This window comes from Coturnix japonica, chromosome 2 (assembly GCF_054131305.1).
Source record: "Coturnix japonica strain WE chromosome 2, WE-NBRP24, whole genome shotgun sequence".
In the NCBI taxonomy this organism is placed as follows: domain Eukaryota; kingdom Metazoa; phylum Chordata; class Aves; order Galliformes; family Phasianidae; genus Coturnix; species Coturnix japonica.
In genome coordinates, this window is record NC_140664.1 from 105,423,985 (window position 1) to 105,442,323 (window position 18,339).

General features: G+C 47.9%; 2 protein-coding genes across 8 annotated transcripts; one reads left to right on the forward strand and one right to left on the reverse strand.

Annotated features, from left to right (window-relative positions):
- Nucleotides 1-4,068: 4,068 nt before the first annotated feature.
- Nucleotides 4,069-9,451, reverse strand: RPL15 (ribosomal protein L15). Of its 2 annotated transcripts, none has more exons than XM_015853965.3 (4): nt 9,423-9,451; nt 7,536-7,717; nt 6,361-6,497; nt 4,069-4,425 (listed from the first exon to the last, which is right to left on the reverse strand). In XM_015853965.3, exons 2-4 carry the CDS (start codon nt 7,705-7,707, stop codon nt 4,120-4,122), a joined length of 615 nt encoding a protein of 204 aa, XP_015709451.1. In that variant the 5' UTR covers nt 7,708-7,717; nt 9,423-9,451; the 3' UTR covers nt 4,069-4,119. The 2 variants fall into 2 exon arrangements, with proteins under 2 accessions (XP_015709451.1, XP_015709452.1); XM_015853966.2 differs by having other exon boundaries at nt 7,536-7,720.
- On the forward strand, nt 9,431-17,889 carry NKIRAS1 (NFKB inhibitor interacting Ras like 1). Of its 6 annotated transcripts, none has more exons than XM_015853968.3 (4): nt 9,576-9,632; nt 10,286-10,427; nt 15,257-15,498; nt 17,526-17,889. In XM_015853968.3, exons 2-4 carry the CDS (start codon nt 10,334-10,336, stop codon nt 17,763-17,765), a joined length of 576 nt encoding a protein of 191 aa, XP_015709454.2. In that variant the 5' UTR covers nt 9,576-9,632; nt 10,286-10,333; the 3' UTR covers nt 17,766-17,889. The 6 variants fall into 6 exon arrangements, with proteins under 6 accessions (XP_032298234.2, XP_032298236.2, XP_085394525.1 ...); XM_015853967.3 differs by having other exon boundaries at nt 9,576-9,623; XM_085538400.1 differs by lacking the exon at nt 10,286-10,427 and adding an exon at nt 13,518-13,681 and having other exon boundaries at nt 9,576-9,623.
- Nucleotides 17,890-18,339: the final 450 nt, after the last annotated feature.

Genomic DNA, 18,339 nt, shown 5'->3' on the forward strand with positions numbered 1-18,339 from the left:
AGCTGGCCTGACCTCCTTCTTTGTTATTTTTGTTCGTGTTCATCTTAATTCTTCTTCCAAGGGAACATCTCAGCTCACATGAGAAGAGCCTTGAGTAAGAGTCCACAGGTGTGCCCCTGCAGCCCTTCCACAGCAATGATGTGGGTGCACAACCCAAGGAGTCTGCTTGGTTAACAGCACGTTAGCTGTATTTTCTGAAGCCTGGTGCCAGGCAGGCAGCATTGGAAGCCTCGAGGGGGCTACCTTTGATCTGAGAGCACTTGAAGTCAGTATTGATCTTAACAGAGCCGGTCTGTAGTCAGTCATTGTCTCCCACTGAGCACCCTGTTCACCAGGATACCCCAGCTCTGCATTTTCTCTGAATGATGGAGAGGTGATGGCACTGAATGAGATTAAATGTCATCTTCATTACAAAAGAGCCTTTAATTATATGATATCATTGGATATCACTCGATACCAAAGAAAAGAATGCTCTTTCAAAGTTCAGGCAGTGACAAGAAGAACTGGGTGCCCATCCTAGCTTCCCTAGGGGCCTCTTCTGGCGCGTTACGTTGGAGCATGAGAGACATCAAATTAGATGTTGCATAAGCAACATAGCCCAAGCACTTCCTAACTTCGGGGAGCAAGGCTTTGCAACCTACACACTCTTGTGTGTAATTATTAAATGGGGGCTGATTCAGAACCTTGACATATGAAGATAAGAACAGCCCACGGGCTCACCATCCTCTTACACGTGTATAGATTTCAAGCAATTACTTGAGAGGACTGGATCAAAACACCGGTTGTTTTTCAGAGGCACAGAAAACAGTGACCAGTTCAATTCCAAATCATCTTTTTGTGTGTGTGTGTGGCCAAAGCAGCATTTCCAGGACGCTGGGTACTCTGGCATGACATTCTCAGAATAATGCCTATATGTGCTACACAAGAAAAGAGCCATTTGAGAGCAAAAAAGGGTTTTTTTGCCGTCTTGGAGAGTGAGTATGCAGGTGAAGGGATTAGGCTTGATTTTCAGCCCAGCTTTTTGATTCACAGGTGGATAAGACTGCTCACACAGTTTTCACTGGATTGAGACTGCTGAACAACCACTGCATTTCAAGGTCAGAGATAAGTCAGCAAGTCCAGACACCACTCTCCTCTGCTGCTAATTGCTTCACTTTAAGACCCACACAACATCAGTGGTGACATTCAAGGACCTGCTGCTGCAGGGAGCTGACTGCCCCTCTGCCAGCACCCGTGCCTAACGCAGGCAGCACCCAGCAGTCCATGCCTTGAGACATGTCAGAATCATCCAGGCCTTCTGCCATGCACAGCTGTGTGACTGCTGTACAGCTGAAAGACTCCCAGAGCTGCAGACAATGTATGGAAACAATTACGCTTGCTGTTGATTAGTATGATCTGCCCTTTTCAACTTAGCTGGTGTTGCCAAGTGACAAGCACACCTCTATGAGCCACATGGAAAGGAGTTTACAGCTTATTTACTTAGAGAACATGCTAAATTACACAGTCTGCTTTAATGCATCCTGCCCCCTAGGAGGACAGAATTAATGTTGAACGGCAGCTGAAAAAAATGGTCAGATCCTCACCATCTCCTGAACATCTACTGAATGCTAATTAGTTAATCCACATGGCTGCACAGATGCGAGATCCACTGTCTAGTAAGGCTTACAGTTGACCATTTCCATCAGCACCTGACATCACGCTGAAATAGGCTGTTGGCATGCAGCCCCGTTTCTATGCAGTGTAGCTGTGATACTCATTTTGTCCTGCCTGGGAAAGAGACAGCTCTTTCAATTACATCTAAAACATGCCCGTTCAGAGCAAGAAATAAGCGGTCCAGCAAGCACAGAGAAGATGGTTTGGAAATCAATTATAGGATACCTTGATGCTTAAGTGAAATTCCTGAAGCTTCCTCTTCCCTTGCCACCCTCACCAAGCTACAGCTCAGCATGTGTTCCAAGCAGACTCAAGTTTAAGGAGGGCTGGACTCGAGAGGCTGCCTCTGGCTGGGACAACTGCTAAGCCTCAGCTGGAACTCAGGAGGAACAGAGATTTGCACTCTGTTGAGCTTATATAGCAGGTTCAAAAAAAGGCAGCAGTTAGCAAAGGCAGAAATCACGTAACCTCTCCTCTCCAAGCCTGAATTCTGAAGCTGCCAACCCCTCAAAACAACATTTCCCTTGATTTTTTTTTGCCTTTTTAAAATATATTTTAATTAAGATGATCATTTGCCTTTCCTCTTCACACGAATGCCATGCTGCAATTCCCCACTCCTTCCAACCCCAAACACTAAGTTAAACAGAGCTAAGAAACTTCCAGCGTGAGGAGATGCTAAGGGAGCCCTGAGATGAGCTGTACGTACCCCGACCTCCCATTGAAAATACCACCATCTGTTTCAAATTATTTGGCCTGTCTGGTACATGTTATGCCCTTTCACCTACATCTTTACTGGCAGAATACAATGAACTCCCTGAAGAGGATGGTATTTTCCCCTCTAGTTTGAAGTTAAAGAAGCTACAAGACGGTGAGGGAAAAGGCGAGTTTATCTCAAGACAACATCCCTTGCACATGCAATTTTGCACTCTAGCAGATGATACAGCATTAGTGCCAATGGCTCTGACATCTGGTACCATCTTCCCCATCCATAGCAAGGGCCACTGAACAGCCTGACAAGCATCAGATGAATATCACTGAATCCAAAGCTGTTACCTTAAAATAAGATGTTGGCCTTGTACCACTTCAGCCCTTATACCTTAAGCAACAAGGAAGCACCAGTTCCCTCTCCATAGTTCACTCCCATTGTGCTCAATGGAGACCTCATTCACTGAATTTGACGATTAGTTCCTTCATCACAGAAAAGGTAAAAAAACAAAATCAGTATTAATAACAAACTCCTGTCTTTAAAGGAGCAGATAGCACTTTTTAGCATAACAAGTTTTTGTTTGCTTGAGCCAAAGAGAACAGGATGAAAGGATTGCATCTCATCTCAAGAAATCTCATCTTCAGATTATAGCCCTCCTGTTAAGAACTAAATCAAACAGCAAATGAGGAAGTACTTTAATTTCTCAGTTGAAATTATTATTTTTCATTCTTTTCCACACAACCCAGTTTGAAACCCTGGCAAATTACAAGCTCCTCTGGTCTTCTATCAAGCCTGACTCCCATCACTACCCAATGGCAGCCTGAAAGAAAGTGGTCAGGCAGTGGAATGGGCTGCCTGGGGAGGTGCTGGAGTCACCAACCCCACAGGTGTTCAAGGAACATCTGGACGTTGTGTTGAGGGACATGGTTTAGTGAGAACTATTGGTGACGGGTGGATGGTTGGACCGGGTGATGCTGTGGGTCTTTCCCCCAACCTTGGTGATTGTATTTTCATAGAAAATATTCTTTAAACATCATCCCAATGCAATTGTTTCTATCACCTACCCATGCAGAGGCAAACTAAATGCAGCTCCTGCAGAAAAATATTGTTTTTTATACCACAAGTCAGAGCTAAGACACTGTCTCCAATACAAGGTGAGTGTCCTGGAATACTGTGCAAATGAATACCTTTGTTACAGTAAATAGTAAAACACGGCCTCAATGAACAGTGAGCTGCTCCATTTCACTCAGTGCTTTGTTGGTTTAGCCTACGTTTGCAGGCAAACGGGCTCAAGACCTGGTTTCATGCTGAAGACAAAAAAGCAAACCCAAACAGAACTAGTAAGATCTAATCGTCATTAATATTTAATCATCTATAAAAAAGAAACCAGCACTTCTAGTTTACATCTCATTGTACACGATCAAAGCAGGCCTTCAGTTTTAACACAGGACACAGTAACACCCTTCAAGGGACGGTGAAGAAATACACTCAAGCCACCAGAACAGGGATGTGGATCAGGATTTCAACTCACACTGCACCTATCTTTTCAGTCTCACCAAAAGCAAAGCCCATCACAGTCAACGTTTGTGGTCTAGAATCCTCTCAAAAACCACATCACATTTTCAAAACACCTTTCAATATATAAAAACAAAGTGAAATTCTGGAGAATCCCACACTTCTCCACATAAAGCAAGAAGCAGAAGCACTGGTTCAATTCGACAACCCACATCAGCTTTATTAGACCGTTGTGTTTACAAGAATTAGCGGTAGCGGTGCAGCTGCAGGGTATTACGCCTTCTCCAGGCGGCACGACGTGAGCCACCAATGGTGTGATGGAATTTGTGGCCCTTGCCAAGACCGCGGCTCTTCCTCCCGGCTGACGTCAGCCCACGCATCTCTCTGTGCTTGTGAACGGGCTTGGTGATCCATTGGGTATCGGGGTTGCGCCGGATGGCCTTGTGGAAGGGATCGATCAGGATCACCTCGAAAAACTTGTAAGTGGAATCTTCACCCACCCAGTAGGAGTTCAAGACTCTCAGAGCCCCACAGTGACGGCCAGCACGCTCCTACAGGAGAAAAAGAAATGCCAAATGCTGTACAAGCATGGAAACAGGGGCGCTCTTCATGCAGAACGATATATATAACCCAAACCTTATTTTGTTTTCTAGCATTTTTCATTTGCTCTGAGCTAAACGCTCTCCTGATAAAAACCACACGGTCTCTGGCAACAAAAACACCTGAAAAAGTCACGTTTAAAGAAACGCTGTATTGAAAAAAGGCTGCTGGGATTCTTAAGTGAGACGGGTTTTAAATGAATGCATTTGGTTGGCAAAATAAAGAACTCTTCCACATGCAGAAAAGCCCCGGGAGTAAATGCAGAGTTAAAACTTAAGATCATGAGCCACACTTGGGGCCGTGGAACACTTGTGAAAATTGCAAAAGACCAATCAATCTGAATGTCCAAAGTTATAAAGGAAAAAGGCCTGCAGGGCAGAAGCCCGTATTGATAAGAAAAAAGAGGAACAGTTGCTGTACGAAGCCTTCAATATGCTATTCCAATTCTTGGCTGTGGTTGGAAAGAAACAGCCCTTGTTTAGGATGCAAAGCAGGAAATAAGTTGAGTTACAGAACTCCATCTGCCTCTCCTGTCATGACCTCCTTTTTCACCCTAGGACATTATCATCATCACTATAGATCCATCCAGCCTCTATCCCAAACCTATTACTACAGATGTCCATCAGCTTACAACTTCTCACATATATCATGTATTTTCTTCAAGTTCTTCTAGCGAGTAAGTCCAGTGACACATTTTGAACCAATTTGATGGTGACCAATCCCCATCAGCTAGCTCCTATGTGGGGATGACAGTGACAATCAAGGTTTGGCACTTCTAGAACAGTTTTACCTGAAGAATAGAAGCTTTCTAGGAGAACACAAGCCAGATTCACAACTGTTCGGACTAAAATCAAAGGGCCAACCACCTCTTTGCATGAGCTGTCACCACAACCAAGCAGTCACCAGACATTTGGGAATAGCATATATGAAGAGCACACCGTGAGTACTCAAATAGAGCTTTTTTAATTAAAACTCATCACTTTTGTTAATAAATAAAAAGGAAATGAATGCTATAACCACCCTGTATGCAACTTCCTGACACTTGCTCTTTGGTTCTGGGAGAAGCCATCTGCTTAGAGATGTGCGACAACTGGGAATGCTCATTGCCTTTACAATGCCCCTTTCAGGCAGTGCTGATCAGTACTGCTCTTGCATTTTGGTTTCTTTCCCTACACAAGATGTACAACTGCGGCGTTAGGAAACTTAAAACTTCTCCTGGATGGAAAGTCTCCACTTTATTTTAGCAGGTAGCAACATAGTTTAACAATCTGAACTCCCAATCTTCAAGCTTATGAGCTACCAGAGGTATTTTTAACCTCAATACACCTCGGTCATGCTGTTTTCAGATAGTATGATACAGCTAAGCACGCTGCTCAGCACTCCTACTATACAAACAGGTGCTACAGTCTTTAAGACAGGAATTTAGCCGTGTTTTGTGAAGGGCTCATTGTCTGAAGCTGGTAACACACACAACATGGTGGGGAACACAAAGGCGGGATTTAGCGGTGACTGCAGCCACACAGTTCAGCATATTTGAATTCCAGTTTCTCATCCCCAGCCCTTTGTTTTTCAGGCCTTTGTCAGTCATATGTCTTTCATTCTAAGTATTGCAGCATGCTTCTGAGAGGCATAACCTCAGCAACTTCAACAAACCACCTCAGTGGCTCTTTCCACATCCCATACGTGCAGAGTGTGATAGGTTTCTCTCATCTGTCTCAATACAGCTTTTCAAGATATTCTGGTGCTCTCCTGCCATCAATATTTGAGACTTTCTACCTAATACGTTACAGAATGGTTACTGTTTGGTCACAAAGCATTTTCCACTTTTACAGACTAAGTGTGACCCCCATAACCCCAGTTTTCCGAGCAATAACCAAAACAATCACCTCTGCTACAGACTGAAGGCTGCGGGCAAACTTCAGCTGGTTGACACCATGATGCACAGGCTTCCCATAGGTTGCACCTTTTGGGACAGGGCGCTTGCGACCACCACGGCGAACACGGACACGGTAGATAACATAACCTAGAAGAAATGGCCATATTAGTGTAGCAAGCACACGTTATGCTAAGGCAACCTGCATGATCACGTTGAACTTCCAACCCCAAAAGCTCTGCATGAAATGCTGCAATAAAGCAGTTTATACTTATCTTTATACTTTATACTTATCTCCAGTGAAATGTACAGCTCTTAAGTCGTTAGCACAGAACATTTGTGTTACTTCCATTATAAATGAGTAGAGTGATGTATGGTTGTCAGGACTTCTTTAGATCCAAACCAAAGCTTACAGCACCTTTCCATTCTGCATTTCCATATAAACTAATAACACCAATGCCATAACACAACAAAAATCCCCCCCAACCCCTCATCTCCAGAAAGCAATAAAATCACCCCAAAACTGAAGGGCCATGCAGTAAATGCACCATTCAAAAGCACTGAAGCACAAGTTACCCATAAACACTACTGAAATGTGAGGAAATGAAGCAAACCTCACAAGCAGGAACAGAAGCTTATACTCTTTATTTCTACATTATAACAGCGAACAAGCAGGGTGACTTGCTTCAAGGATTTGCTTAAGTTACAGATGGATGACCACTTTCCCTCAGCTAGTTTGTTTCTCTAATCAGTAACTGTTTCTTAATGATCAGAGAAACTAAGTACCTGTATCTGCTCAAGCACAGTCAGTTATCAAGTCACTTGTGACAAAGTCTGGCCTGAAGAAGAAAGCCCTTTGCTCCAAACTTAGCCTACTAAAGACACTGGTCAGCGTTGCCATAATAAGGCAGCACAAGGAGAATTACAGCCTGAATCCACTTGATCTTCATCTGCCTAATTGGTCACAGGGGACATTAACTCAAATTACATGGAATACAGTTTTGGGCTGTGGGCACTGCTACTAATTGAACATACTTATAGGTTTATTTAATTCAGGACACTTCAGGCTTTTCCAGGACATTCAAGCTTCTCATTTGGTCATTCTACTATCAGTTACAGAAGGAAGCAAGTTGACAAAACCACGGTCACTCTACATAAGGCACTCTTCATATCTCCTTGTGTCATTACCTTGCTTGGCCTTATATCCCAGCCTGCGAGCTTTGTCTGGCCTGGTTGGCCGGGGAGCGCGATGCAAAGCCGACAGCTGGCGGTACTGCCAGCAGCGGACACGGAGGAGGAAACGCATCACATCTGACTGCTTCTTCCTCCACAGCTCCTGGATGTACTTGTAGGCACCCATGTTTGGTTACCTGCTGAGACAAGAGATCAGTGAGAAAAAGGGCAGTAAATCTGGCTGCAGAACTGCATGGCCTCCAATAAAAAGATACTTCACTTGGATGCCCCGTCCTTGGAGGTGTTCAAGACCAGATTGGATGGGGCCCTGGGCAACCTGATCTAGTAAATGTGCATGTTTGGTGGCCCTGCCAGGCAGGGGGGTTGGAACTACATGATCCTCGAGGTCCCTTCCAACCCGGGTCATTCTGTGATTCTGTGTGATTCACTAAACCATACATGCAACACCACAGGTGCATAATACGCTTTTCGGAATCATGAGTGCACTTGGCAATACGGCTCACATTTAGCAGCCTGCAATGAGACACATGGCAGTCACAACTGTCAGTAACTTTCATCCATTCCATAGAATGCTGTGGGTTGGAAGGCACCCTAAAGCCCATCTATGTCCAACCCCACTGCCATGGGCAGGACTGCCACCCACCAGAGAGCTCTATACAACCCGGCCTCCAACACCTCAAGGTATGGGACATCCATGGCCTCTTTGTGCAGCTGTGTCAGGGACTCACAGCCCTGAGTGAAGAACTTATTTCATTTTCTTAAAGAACATGTAAATTGTGTCGAACTCCCTGGCTGAGGAGCTGCTGCCTCGTGAACTGCAGCCATGGTCAGAATGGAGAGTCAGCACCTGACCCATGTCAAATGGAGCTCTTTGAAGAGGAATGTGACTGTGAGTGGCCTAATCTTTACTATTAAGATGGTTTAAGGACCTCCAGGATCTCCTTGGAGCCCTGAAATACTCAAGATTCCAGCAGCTGGCAGATATAAGTCAACACCATCAAACTACAACTCAAATCACAATGAAAAACTAACAAACAAAACGTTCCTCGTGCGAAAAGCACCCCGTGCTCTTCCCTGTCAATGATCCCAGCTGTAACAGCCATCATGTTTCGGTGCTGCATCACAGCAGACCCATTGCTAAGGTTCACACCCATTGCTCCATCCAGACCCGCGTCCTGACCACCCTCACAGAATCACAGAATGACCCAGGTTGGAAGGGACCTCAAGGATCATGTAGTTCCAACCCCCCTGCCTGGCAGGGCCACCAAACATACACATTTACCAGATCAGGTTGCCCAGGGCCCCGTCCAACCTGGCCTTGAACACCTCCAAGGACGGGGCATCCACAACCTCCCTGGGCAGCCTGTTCCAGGGCCTAACCACTCTCCTAGTGAAGAACTTCCCCCTAACATCCAACCTAAATTTTCCCTCTTTTAACTTAAAACCATTTCCCCGTGTCCTGCTATTGTCAGCCCTTTCGAAGAGTTTACTCCCCTCCTGGGAGTAAGTTCCCTTCAGGTACTGAAAGGCTGCAATGAGGTCACCCCGCAACCTTCTCTTCTCCAGGCTGAACAAACCCAACTCCCTCAGCCTGCCCTCGTAGTGGAGGTGCTCCAGCCCCTGATCATCTTCGTGTCCCTCGCAGCCCCGTCCCTCCCCATCAAAGCTTCTCCCGCCCGCAGCCCTTGATCAAGCCGTACTGCGAGGCGCTGCCACAGGCCCCACATCATCCAGCCGGGCCCCGCCGCTCGCCCGCCCTCCGAATGGGCCTTATCCCGCTCGGCAATGGCCGCAGCGCTCAGTGCGGGCAGCGATGCGGGCGGACGGGTAGCGGGGAACGGGGATGGCGGCGGATGGAGACACAGCGCGACGCGGACATACCGGGACCGATGGCGCCCAACGCCGGAAAGGAAGAAGGCCGCCACCCACAACCCCTTGCGGCGGCACCGCGCTTCCGGCGGCGGCCCCGGCGCCTCATGGGTAACGTAGTCCCGTGGGGGCTCATCCGCCCCGCAGCCGCCCCGTGTCAGCCAATGAGCGGCGGGGGAGTGTCCGGGGCGGCTCCATGGGCGGCGTGGGACGGTGAGTCAGGTGCGGGGCGGGGGGACGGATGGGGACGGGGGAGGGGGCGGGAATGGCCGGGGGATGGGGGCGGGGTATGGACAGTGCATGGAACAACCCTGTGAGAGCCCTTCTGAGAGCCCCTGTGGGAAGAGTGAATCCTAAAAAGAAAGCGAGAGGGTTCCTAAGAATAAAGAGGGCAAATCCTACAATGACATAAAGCATCCCAAGGGAGAATCTTGGCTCCTCAGCCCCTGTCCCGAGCCCGCAGGCTGGCAGCCTCGCTCTGCCTGTGTCTACCCCGGCCCTGCTGCTGGGCCCGGCCCGGGGCTGCAGTGATCTGGGTGCACGCGGGGCTCAGTGAGGAGCACAGTGACATCTAGGCCTTCCCTGGCCGCAGCCAGCCCCTTCCTGCCCTCAACGTGTGCCCTGCAGGGCCGGCTTTGCTCCCAGCAATGTGCCCCTCAGATCCCAGCATCTCACTGATGTCACTGGCCCTGCAAGAGCCGGCTGCATTACGCAGGCTGCCTGCCTGCACACAGACCCCGAAGCCTTAGCGCTGTCTGCCCAGTGCTTCTGACCGCAGTGCCTCCCAGCTGTCTGTGCAGGCCAAGAACCTCCATGTGTGTGTGTATATGTGTGTGTGTTTGTGTGTGTCCCACACTCATCCCCGCCACTACCAGACCCATCACACGGCTGCGTTCGGACAAGCGCCTACTGGCCTGCGGACGATGGGGAAGGGCTACAAGGTGGTGGTCTGCGGAATGGCGGCTGTGGGGAAAACTGCCATTTTGGAGCAGCTTCTCTATGGAAAGCACACTGTCGGTGAGGTGGTTTTACCTTTCTTTTATTCATTTATTTGTTTGTTTGTGGATCGATTCCTTGAGCAGAACGTCGTGTGTGGACACAGAAGTGGTGACCCAGGGACACTCACTGAGCAAGAGTGTGGCCTCAGCTCATCTCAGGGCCTTCTCTGGGACTCGTAGGCCACTCATGCCTTCCAGAAGTGGTTTGGAAGAGCCCTTTTGTGGTGTTCCCAGTTCCAAACTACAGGAGAGCTTAAATAGAAACAGGCACATAAGCAGACTCTGTGCTCGCTGCCCATTTGCACAAGGAGACCGCAAACAAGAAATATGTTGTTCCTTGAAAGATCAGAGTCACAGAACCACAGAATGGCTCAGGCTGGAAGGCACCTTTAGCCCACCCAGTTCCATCTCCATGCTGTGGGGCTGTCACCCACCAGCTCAGGCTGCCCGGGGCCCCATCCAACCTGGTCTTGGGTTTCTCCAGGGATGGGGCATCCACAGCCTCTCAGGGCAGCCTGTAGCAGTGCCTCAGGTGCTTCTGGTGCCTGAAAGGTAAATAGATATAAGAAGAGAGACTGCTTAGACTTCTGTCACACCTTCTTAGAACTTTACTTGGTTTGGTTATGGCTCACGGTTAATCAGTGCTGGAAAGGAAAACAGTTCTGTTTTAGGTCCCTCTCTGGGCTCTGGGGACTACACAGGGGGAGCATGGAACCACTCCCCCCAGGTATCAAATGAAGGGCAGCAAATGGTACCTGCACGGGGGGATCTCAGGGCTTTGACAGAGGGTGTCCAGTATCTGTTCTCTAGGCTGGTAAATGCAATGCTGGGCTGAGCTGCTGGATAAATACTAGGATTTATAGCTGTCTGCTTGGCAGGCATCGTGCCTCTAAAATGCATGGATGGGAGGAATTTGCTTGCAAAGCGTGACACTGAGCTGTGTGCTAATACCGTTGTTTCAAAGGAGGATTTCCCTTAGTGCTGCAGCAACACCTGCTTCCAGCATGCTACCAGCATCCTGCACAGCTTCCTGCAGCTCTCAGTATGAGCTGCAGTACCTGCAGGCTGTGAGCTTTCCCTTGTCCCTCCTCTCACCTGCCCTGCCAGGTGACCCTCAGTGCTGTGCTATCCCTGCTGCCCTCCGCTGCTCCCCGTGCTGAGCCCCAGCAGCTATTTCTGGCTGCTCCTGAGTGTGGCATTGCGTAACAGCAGGATGCTCGCTGACATAACGGGCAAGGCCATGTGCATGTCCCCGCTCACGCCCTGATGCTCTGCCTGGCTTAGCACTGAGCAGCACAGACCTTCCCCTCCTCTCCCAGGAGCTTTGCTTTCTTTCCCCATGGCTCTGTCATCGCTTCCAGCCACAAGCCTGTCAGTGCTAGTGATCCTGCTGCGGGTTGCCTTCATAAAGGAGTGGTGGCACAGCTGCTGCAGGAAGTGATTAGTGTCCTCCGAGGTTTCACACTGCTATACTGAGCCTTGGCTTTGAGCCCGTGCTCCTGGCTTTGAATTGAAAATGGTGCTGCAGGCCCAGCAGCACTGCAGGGTTTTTCCTAGGAAAGTTTGCTCCTTGGGCTTGTTCCCTGACTTGTCATGGATGAAGACCCTACTTGGTCAGCAGCTAGCACTACTGCAAAGGACATTAAACTATTAGTGAGTGTCCAGAGGAGGGCTGCAGTGATGGGGAAGGGTCTGGAAGACAAGATGTTTGAGGAGTGGCTGAGCTCCCTGGGTTTGCTCAGCCCAGAGCAGAGGAGCTTAGGGGAGACCTTATGTCTGCAGCTCTCACAGGGAAGGGAGGGCAGCGCTGAGCTCTGCTCTGTGTGACAGCAACAGGGTCCAAGGGAACGGCATGGAGCTGTGTCAGGGGACAGGCAGTTTGGGTGTCAGGAAAAGGATGAGGTTAGTCCTCGGCTGGCAAAGGAAGCTGGTCCCACCTAACATCAGTGGTACCTGGCAATGTGTGTCCCAAGGGAAGTTACCTGCACAGCTCTAGCTCAGTGTGTCTGCAAAGAAGGAAGGTGCTTTTCCTTCAGCAGTGCCTCTGCTCAGTGAGGGCTTAGAAAGTAGTATTCTGCCTTGGGTATGCCTCTGGTACCTCAACCTGTGGTGAAGCTGATCAGCTAAAGGGGAGGAGGTGAGAATTCTTCCAAAAGAAAACAGTTTTCCTTATGGCTGTATGGCTGTGTGGCCAGGTTGCTCATGACCAGCTGCTTCAAGTCATCTAGGTAGCTGGGAATCAAAACTGTATGGTACTGGTTAGAACCCACAATCAGAGAGAATCTGCCTTGTCAGGTCTCAACTTGGGGGACCTGGGGTTTTGGCTGAAAGGCTTTCACAGCTCAAAGATGTGGGAGTCCATAAACCAAGTGAAGCATACATAGAACTTTGTTTCTTAAATAAATAGGGATGAAGTCAGCTTTGGCTTTTAGGACTGCATGAAAATGAAGCCAAGCTTATGTAACAGAAGGTTAGAAAGCATGGCTCTGGTAGGTGGGACCAGTACCTAACTAGCAGCTAAATCCCATGGCTTCCAAACCTCAAAGCTGGTTCCATCTGCCCATTCATCTGCATCACAACAGTGGATACTTACAAATCTGTTTCAGTAAGTTTAGGAAAACCGGTGGCAGAGCTGCCTTCCCCCCTGGCAGCGGGGCAGGATGGCAGGGGATGCCCGCGAAGTCTGCAGAGTGGTGGGGGAGATGGTGCCAGGCACCGGGCTTCCCTCATCGGATGTGCTGCTCATACAACAGCTTGCCCAACACATGTCTGAATGGAGGTCAGGAAAGTGTTGGGATGGGATGTGCTAACCAGAAGTGCAGATAGCGGCGTCAGCAGGATTTGGCTAACACACAGTCTGGGCTTTAGAAGTAAAGCCTAGAACAAAGTGACACGGGTGCGACTGAAAACTGTGTTTGTTGAGTAACCTACTTGCAGTGCTTCCTCCTCCTCCGTGCGCAGGTGAAATTTCACCTCTGGAAGCTGATCCCGATGCACAAATTCCAGCTCCTTCCGTCCCATCCCCCGCTCTGCCATTTAACATCCAAATTTGTTGCTCTGTTCTGCTGACTTGCTTTACAGGTCTTAATTTTTCCTCTTCATTTTCAAGGAGGATGTTAAAAGACATAATTTCCACTGCTACTTTTAATGCCGTTAGGAAGAGACTGTCACGGGAGAATGCGGATATATTAAAGCCTGCTGAATTACAGCGCAGTGTTGAGGTGATAAAAACCCGCCCAACGTTATTGATGGCTTTCTAAAAAGAAAACGCAGGTACTTATGGTTCATTCCTTGCCAAAGCGGTATTTACTGATGCTAGATTCTTCCTTGACCCGTCTGTACAATGAGATGAAGCAGAGCAAGAAAAAATAGCGCTATATCCAGAAGACCTACTTTCGTCTTTAAAAATGCCCTTGTAACACATTCTCCAGCTGCGCAGTGTGCTCACCCTTTCTGTTTCTATTAACCTTTGTTTTGTTCTGCTCTTAGTTGTGCTCTTGCATGCTAGCATGGCTATATTTGGAGGCAAAATAAATTCATTGCTTGCGAACCTAATAAGAGTTTTGATCTAGGCAGGCTGCACAAAGAGGGGCAGAGAGAACAGCTTGTGCCACTTTCCTGCTCAGGAATGCTGCATATATCATGGGAAATGATGCGCGTGGGTGGAATTCTTTAGCTTGTTTGTCAATGCAGAGTATTTTGAATGCTGTCACTGAATATAGCAAAACCCTTATTTTCACAGGCCACATAATCCCTGGTGTTTGCTTAAACAATGCACTAATATGGTCCCCTTTTGGCAGACAAAGGGAACAATGCGGTACTCATTACTGTAGCCCTGCACCAGCAAACGGTCCCTGTGTATAGGAATGCAGTTGAGGCAAAAATACGCAGAGGGTTTATGTGGATTCTTCAAACTAACCCTGAAAAGTAACCCAGCTGCATCATGCACTGTGTTGGTACGTGCCGCCATATGGACCCGCAGCCAGGGTGACCACAAAGCTAAGGAGATCCATGTGTTTTTGGGTCTGTAAGGTTTTAATTAATTCAGAGTAAGGTACCTCATATTACCTCCCATTTACCATGGGGAAGGGAAGGAAGGAGAGCTAGTATGCAGATAGTTACCATGGAGCAGGTGATATATATGGGAGCTTGATACCTCGTGCTTGCTCTTACCCTGCAGTAAATGAGCTCTCTCCTATTAGCAAATCTGAGTCATGTTAAATCCCTAAGGGATGAAAAAAGCTCACTATGTGTTTGGGTAAATATAGCACACAGCTTTGCTTGCATACAAACATCCTCTCCCCTGTCGGGCTTGGTTTCACTTGTTGGTTAGTTGTACCACCAAGGCATGTTCATTTCCAGAACTGCTCCTTTGGCTCCTGCTTCTGCAGTGCAATCCAGCCCAGCACGAAGCGGAGGAGCAGGCTCAAGATGTCAGTACTTGCCTCTCAGGTGTTCCTTGGCTGCTCTTCCCTAAGGGTACGTTTGGGCAGGCCCGTGTGCAGTGTGTTTGGCACACAGCTGGTACACTGGGTGGTTGGAGTTAGGGAAACCTGGGGGAAGAGCCATATATCTTATCACATCCTGTGCTTACGTGTCATATAGATTAATTTTACGGGCTTGTATTTGAGATGGTTGTATTTACATAGTGTCGCTGCTGTAAATAGCTGGCGAGGTGATCTATGGATACAACCCTTGCATGACAATGAGGTCGAATGCAGGTCAAATCAACCTGGAAAAAATATGAGCTGAAAGCTATTGCAGGGTAAAGTTCTGCCGCACCACAAGCATTTGTTATAGCGGTGCTGGGCTTACACCAGCTGACTCTTCCTGCTTGTTCTAAAACAGGTTTAGAAGAGGGTGCCACAATGGAAGACGTGTACTTGGCATCGGTGGAGACGGACCGAGGTGTGAAGGAGCAGCTGCGGCTGTATGACACCAGGGGTCTGCAGGAGGGCGTAGAGCTGCCAAAGCACTACTTCTCTGTTGCCGATGGCTTCATTCTCGTGTATGCCATCACCAGCCTCGAAGCCTTCCAGAGAGTTGAACAGCTCAAAAAAGAGATTGATATCTTCAGAGACAAGAAGGAGGTAAAAGCATGGTGTCATGGTGCCCTAGCTGCTCGGCTTACTGGTGTATCACTGCTAGGAAGTAATGTTACAAAGCGTAAGGTTGGACTCTGTAAAACTTGCATAGAAAGGAAAACAAACATACCCACAGCCTTGGGCAATCCAGCCAGAGGGAGCCTTCTCATGCTGGGGAAGCTTCATTCACATGCTGTGCAACTCAAACAAGGAAAGTGTTGTTGTTTCCTTCTTACTTCCTCTACTGCACCTAAAATCCAGTTAGCTGAATGCATCAGGTTGGACGCTTATGACTAATAAACCATATGGTCTGTAAACCATACAGCAGTGCAGTTCTTATGGTTTCTTTTTCCTTAGGTATTATACATGGGAAGTCAAGTGCACAGCATAATGTAACGGAGGGCATTATTTCTGTTTGTTTAGTATTCACACACTTGATGGCTTACAAACTAGTGTAATTGACAGTGGGTTTCCCAGATATTAGTCAATTGGCAAAGCGACTTTAATGTATCTTAACAACCATATTGAATCAATTCAATTGTGTGAAATGACTGCTCTATTTTCCCTCAGAAAGCAGCTAGTGTTTTCAGCTGACAGCGTTCCAGCTTAGCTAAACAAATATAACTTGCATGTGGCATTAGCATTATGGCTTTTCTTACAGAATCTTTGTGTTCTCCAGTAGCTTTCCCTGCTAAATGTCTTTAGCCTACAGCTCTCCAAATGTCTATTTTATGCTGTTTAGAAAAAGAAAAGAAGCGCATGAGGAATTAATTGGGTAATGGTAGGGAGAGACTTTCCAAAGTCTCTTGGGCAGTACTCAGTCAGTTTTATTCCTCCAGTTTCTATTGCATACAAAATACTCTCTGAAGGTGAAATCAAGAGTCCATAAGGAAGCACCAGCAGCATTAAGGTCTCTGCAGCCATAGCCAGATTCAGGATGCATCTCCATCTGTGATGCCACTGAGCTGGCGAGCCTTTGCCCCGCCAAGCAGCACAGCCCTGTGCCATACAGCCACATGGGGATGGAAAGCACAGGTGGCAGCCTCCTGCCTCTCCTCAGCACACTCCTTAAAGCATGGCCAGTTTTTGTTCTGAATGGAGATTGTGTTCTTTCACAACGGCAGAGTTTGACCATAGGAAAAATTCAGTTGGTAAAAGTACATTCTCTCCTTCTTACAGAGGGGAAAATGCCTACTCAAACAGTATGGGAGGCCGTAGGAAGGAAAGGGAGCCTCAGAGCTCACAAGAACAAGACAAACATCTCTAGCTAGACAGGAGACATCCCAGAGGCAGCCTGATGAGTAGGAAAGGGCCAGGGGGTGTGACCATGGCCAAAAGCCCAGTCATGGGGAGAGGACTTCCTTCTGGCTTGTCAAACCACCATGCAGTGCAGAGATGAGACCAGAGTTCAAGTAAGGACTTTGCACTATAAATACAGGCATGATTTCCCCCATTGACTGATGCTGTTAAAACATTTTTAGAAGGGGTTAATTTAAACCAAGCAGGAATGGTAGCTGTAAGGGACTACATTCAGTGCTGGCTGGAGGAGAGGCAGCGGCAGCCCCCAGGGATGTCTGCACCTGCTGCCTGGGGCTGGGACACAAACAGGCTGAGCAAAACCCTTGTACCCAGGCCTTCCCTGCTGCCATATACTGTTTTCATTTCTCAAGCATCCACAGCTCTGACTGACTCAGATGCCACGCTCGTGTTATTTCTCTAGGGCAGCTCAATTGCAAAGTAAGTGGAGAATAGGACTGTTTAACTTCTGCTCTTTTAGGTACGGCTTCCTTTTAAGCGGCCTGTGGGCTAAATCTTGCATATCTTATGATTACAGCAGCTTCCAGGCCACAAGTAGACAAGGCAGGTTTGAACCCCAGACCCTACTCTTTCAAATCATACGCAGCTTGCCTTGTGCCTGTTCTAAGTTAAAGAGCAGGCCTGGACTGTGTTGCTGCGTGCCTGCTGTTTGTTTAAAGGCACTGTGAATGGTGGATGCTCTTTGCGCAAAGCTCACCCCGTGGTTTTATTTGTAGGTAACAGTTATCGTCTTGGGAAACAAAATGGACCTCCTGGAGCAAAGACAAGTGGAAACAGAAGCAGCGCAGCAATGGGCAAGGGCTGAGAAAGTGAGACTGTGGGAAGTGACTGTGACAGATCGGAAAACACTGCTTGAGCCATTCACCTTCCTAGCGAGCAAACTCTCCCAGTCCCAGAACAAATCAACGTTTCCCTTGCCTGGAAGGAAGAGCAAAGGGAATAACTGCGATAACTAAGCTCCTCTTAATGCTGTCTGCTGTAGCCAGGTGCAGCCTAAATCCTTTCTACGCCTTTCACTTCACGCGGTTTCACTTAAAGCAATAATCCCATTCAGCAATAAATCAGCAAGCTTATGGCTAAGAGCTATTCTTCCTTCTCGTGGACTTGGCTTGAAAAAGTCACTGGTGGTAAAGCCTTAAAAAGCACTTAATGACGAGAGCTGCTTTGCAACAAGGCTGAGGAGGGGAGGAGAGGGTGGGAAAGAGGCAGGGTCTCACCTCTTCGGCAGGGGCTTAGACTGTCCCCAGGTACAACCACAGAGGGAAGCAACCCTTCAGATCCATGGCACTTATTCCAGGTCAGCCTGTTAGCAAACCAAATAAAACTGACTATAAAGGGACAATGAGTGGCTGTTCACAGAGCGAGGGGGCAGCTTTTGGCCTCTAACAACCTTAATACACTGATAGCAGTTTTTCTTTGCATTTGAAGGCAGGAGCGGGGAAAGAGAGCAAACTGAAGTACCCAGTTCCTTAATTTACCATGAGATTAATGTTGCTTTGAACAAATATTGAGAATTTCGTTGTGAGTCAG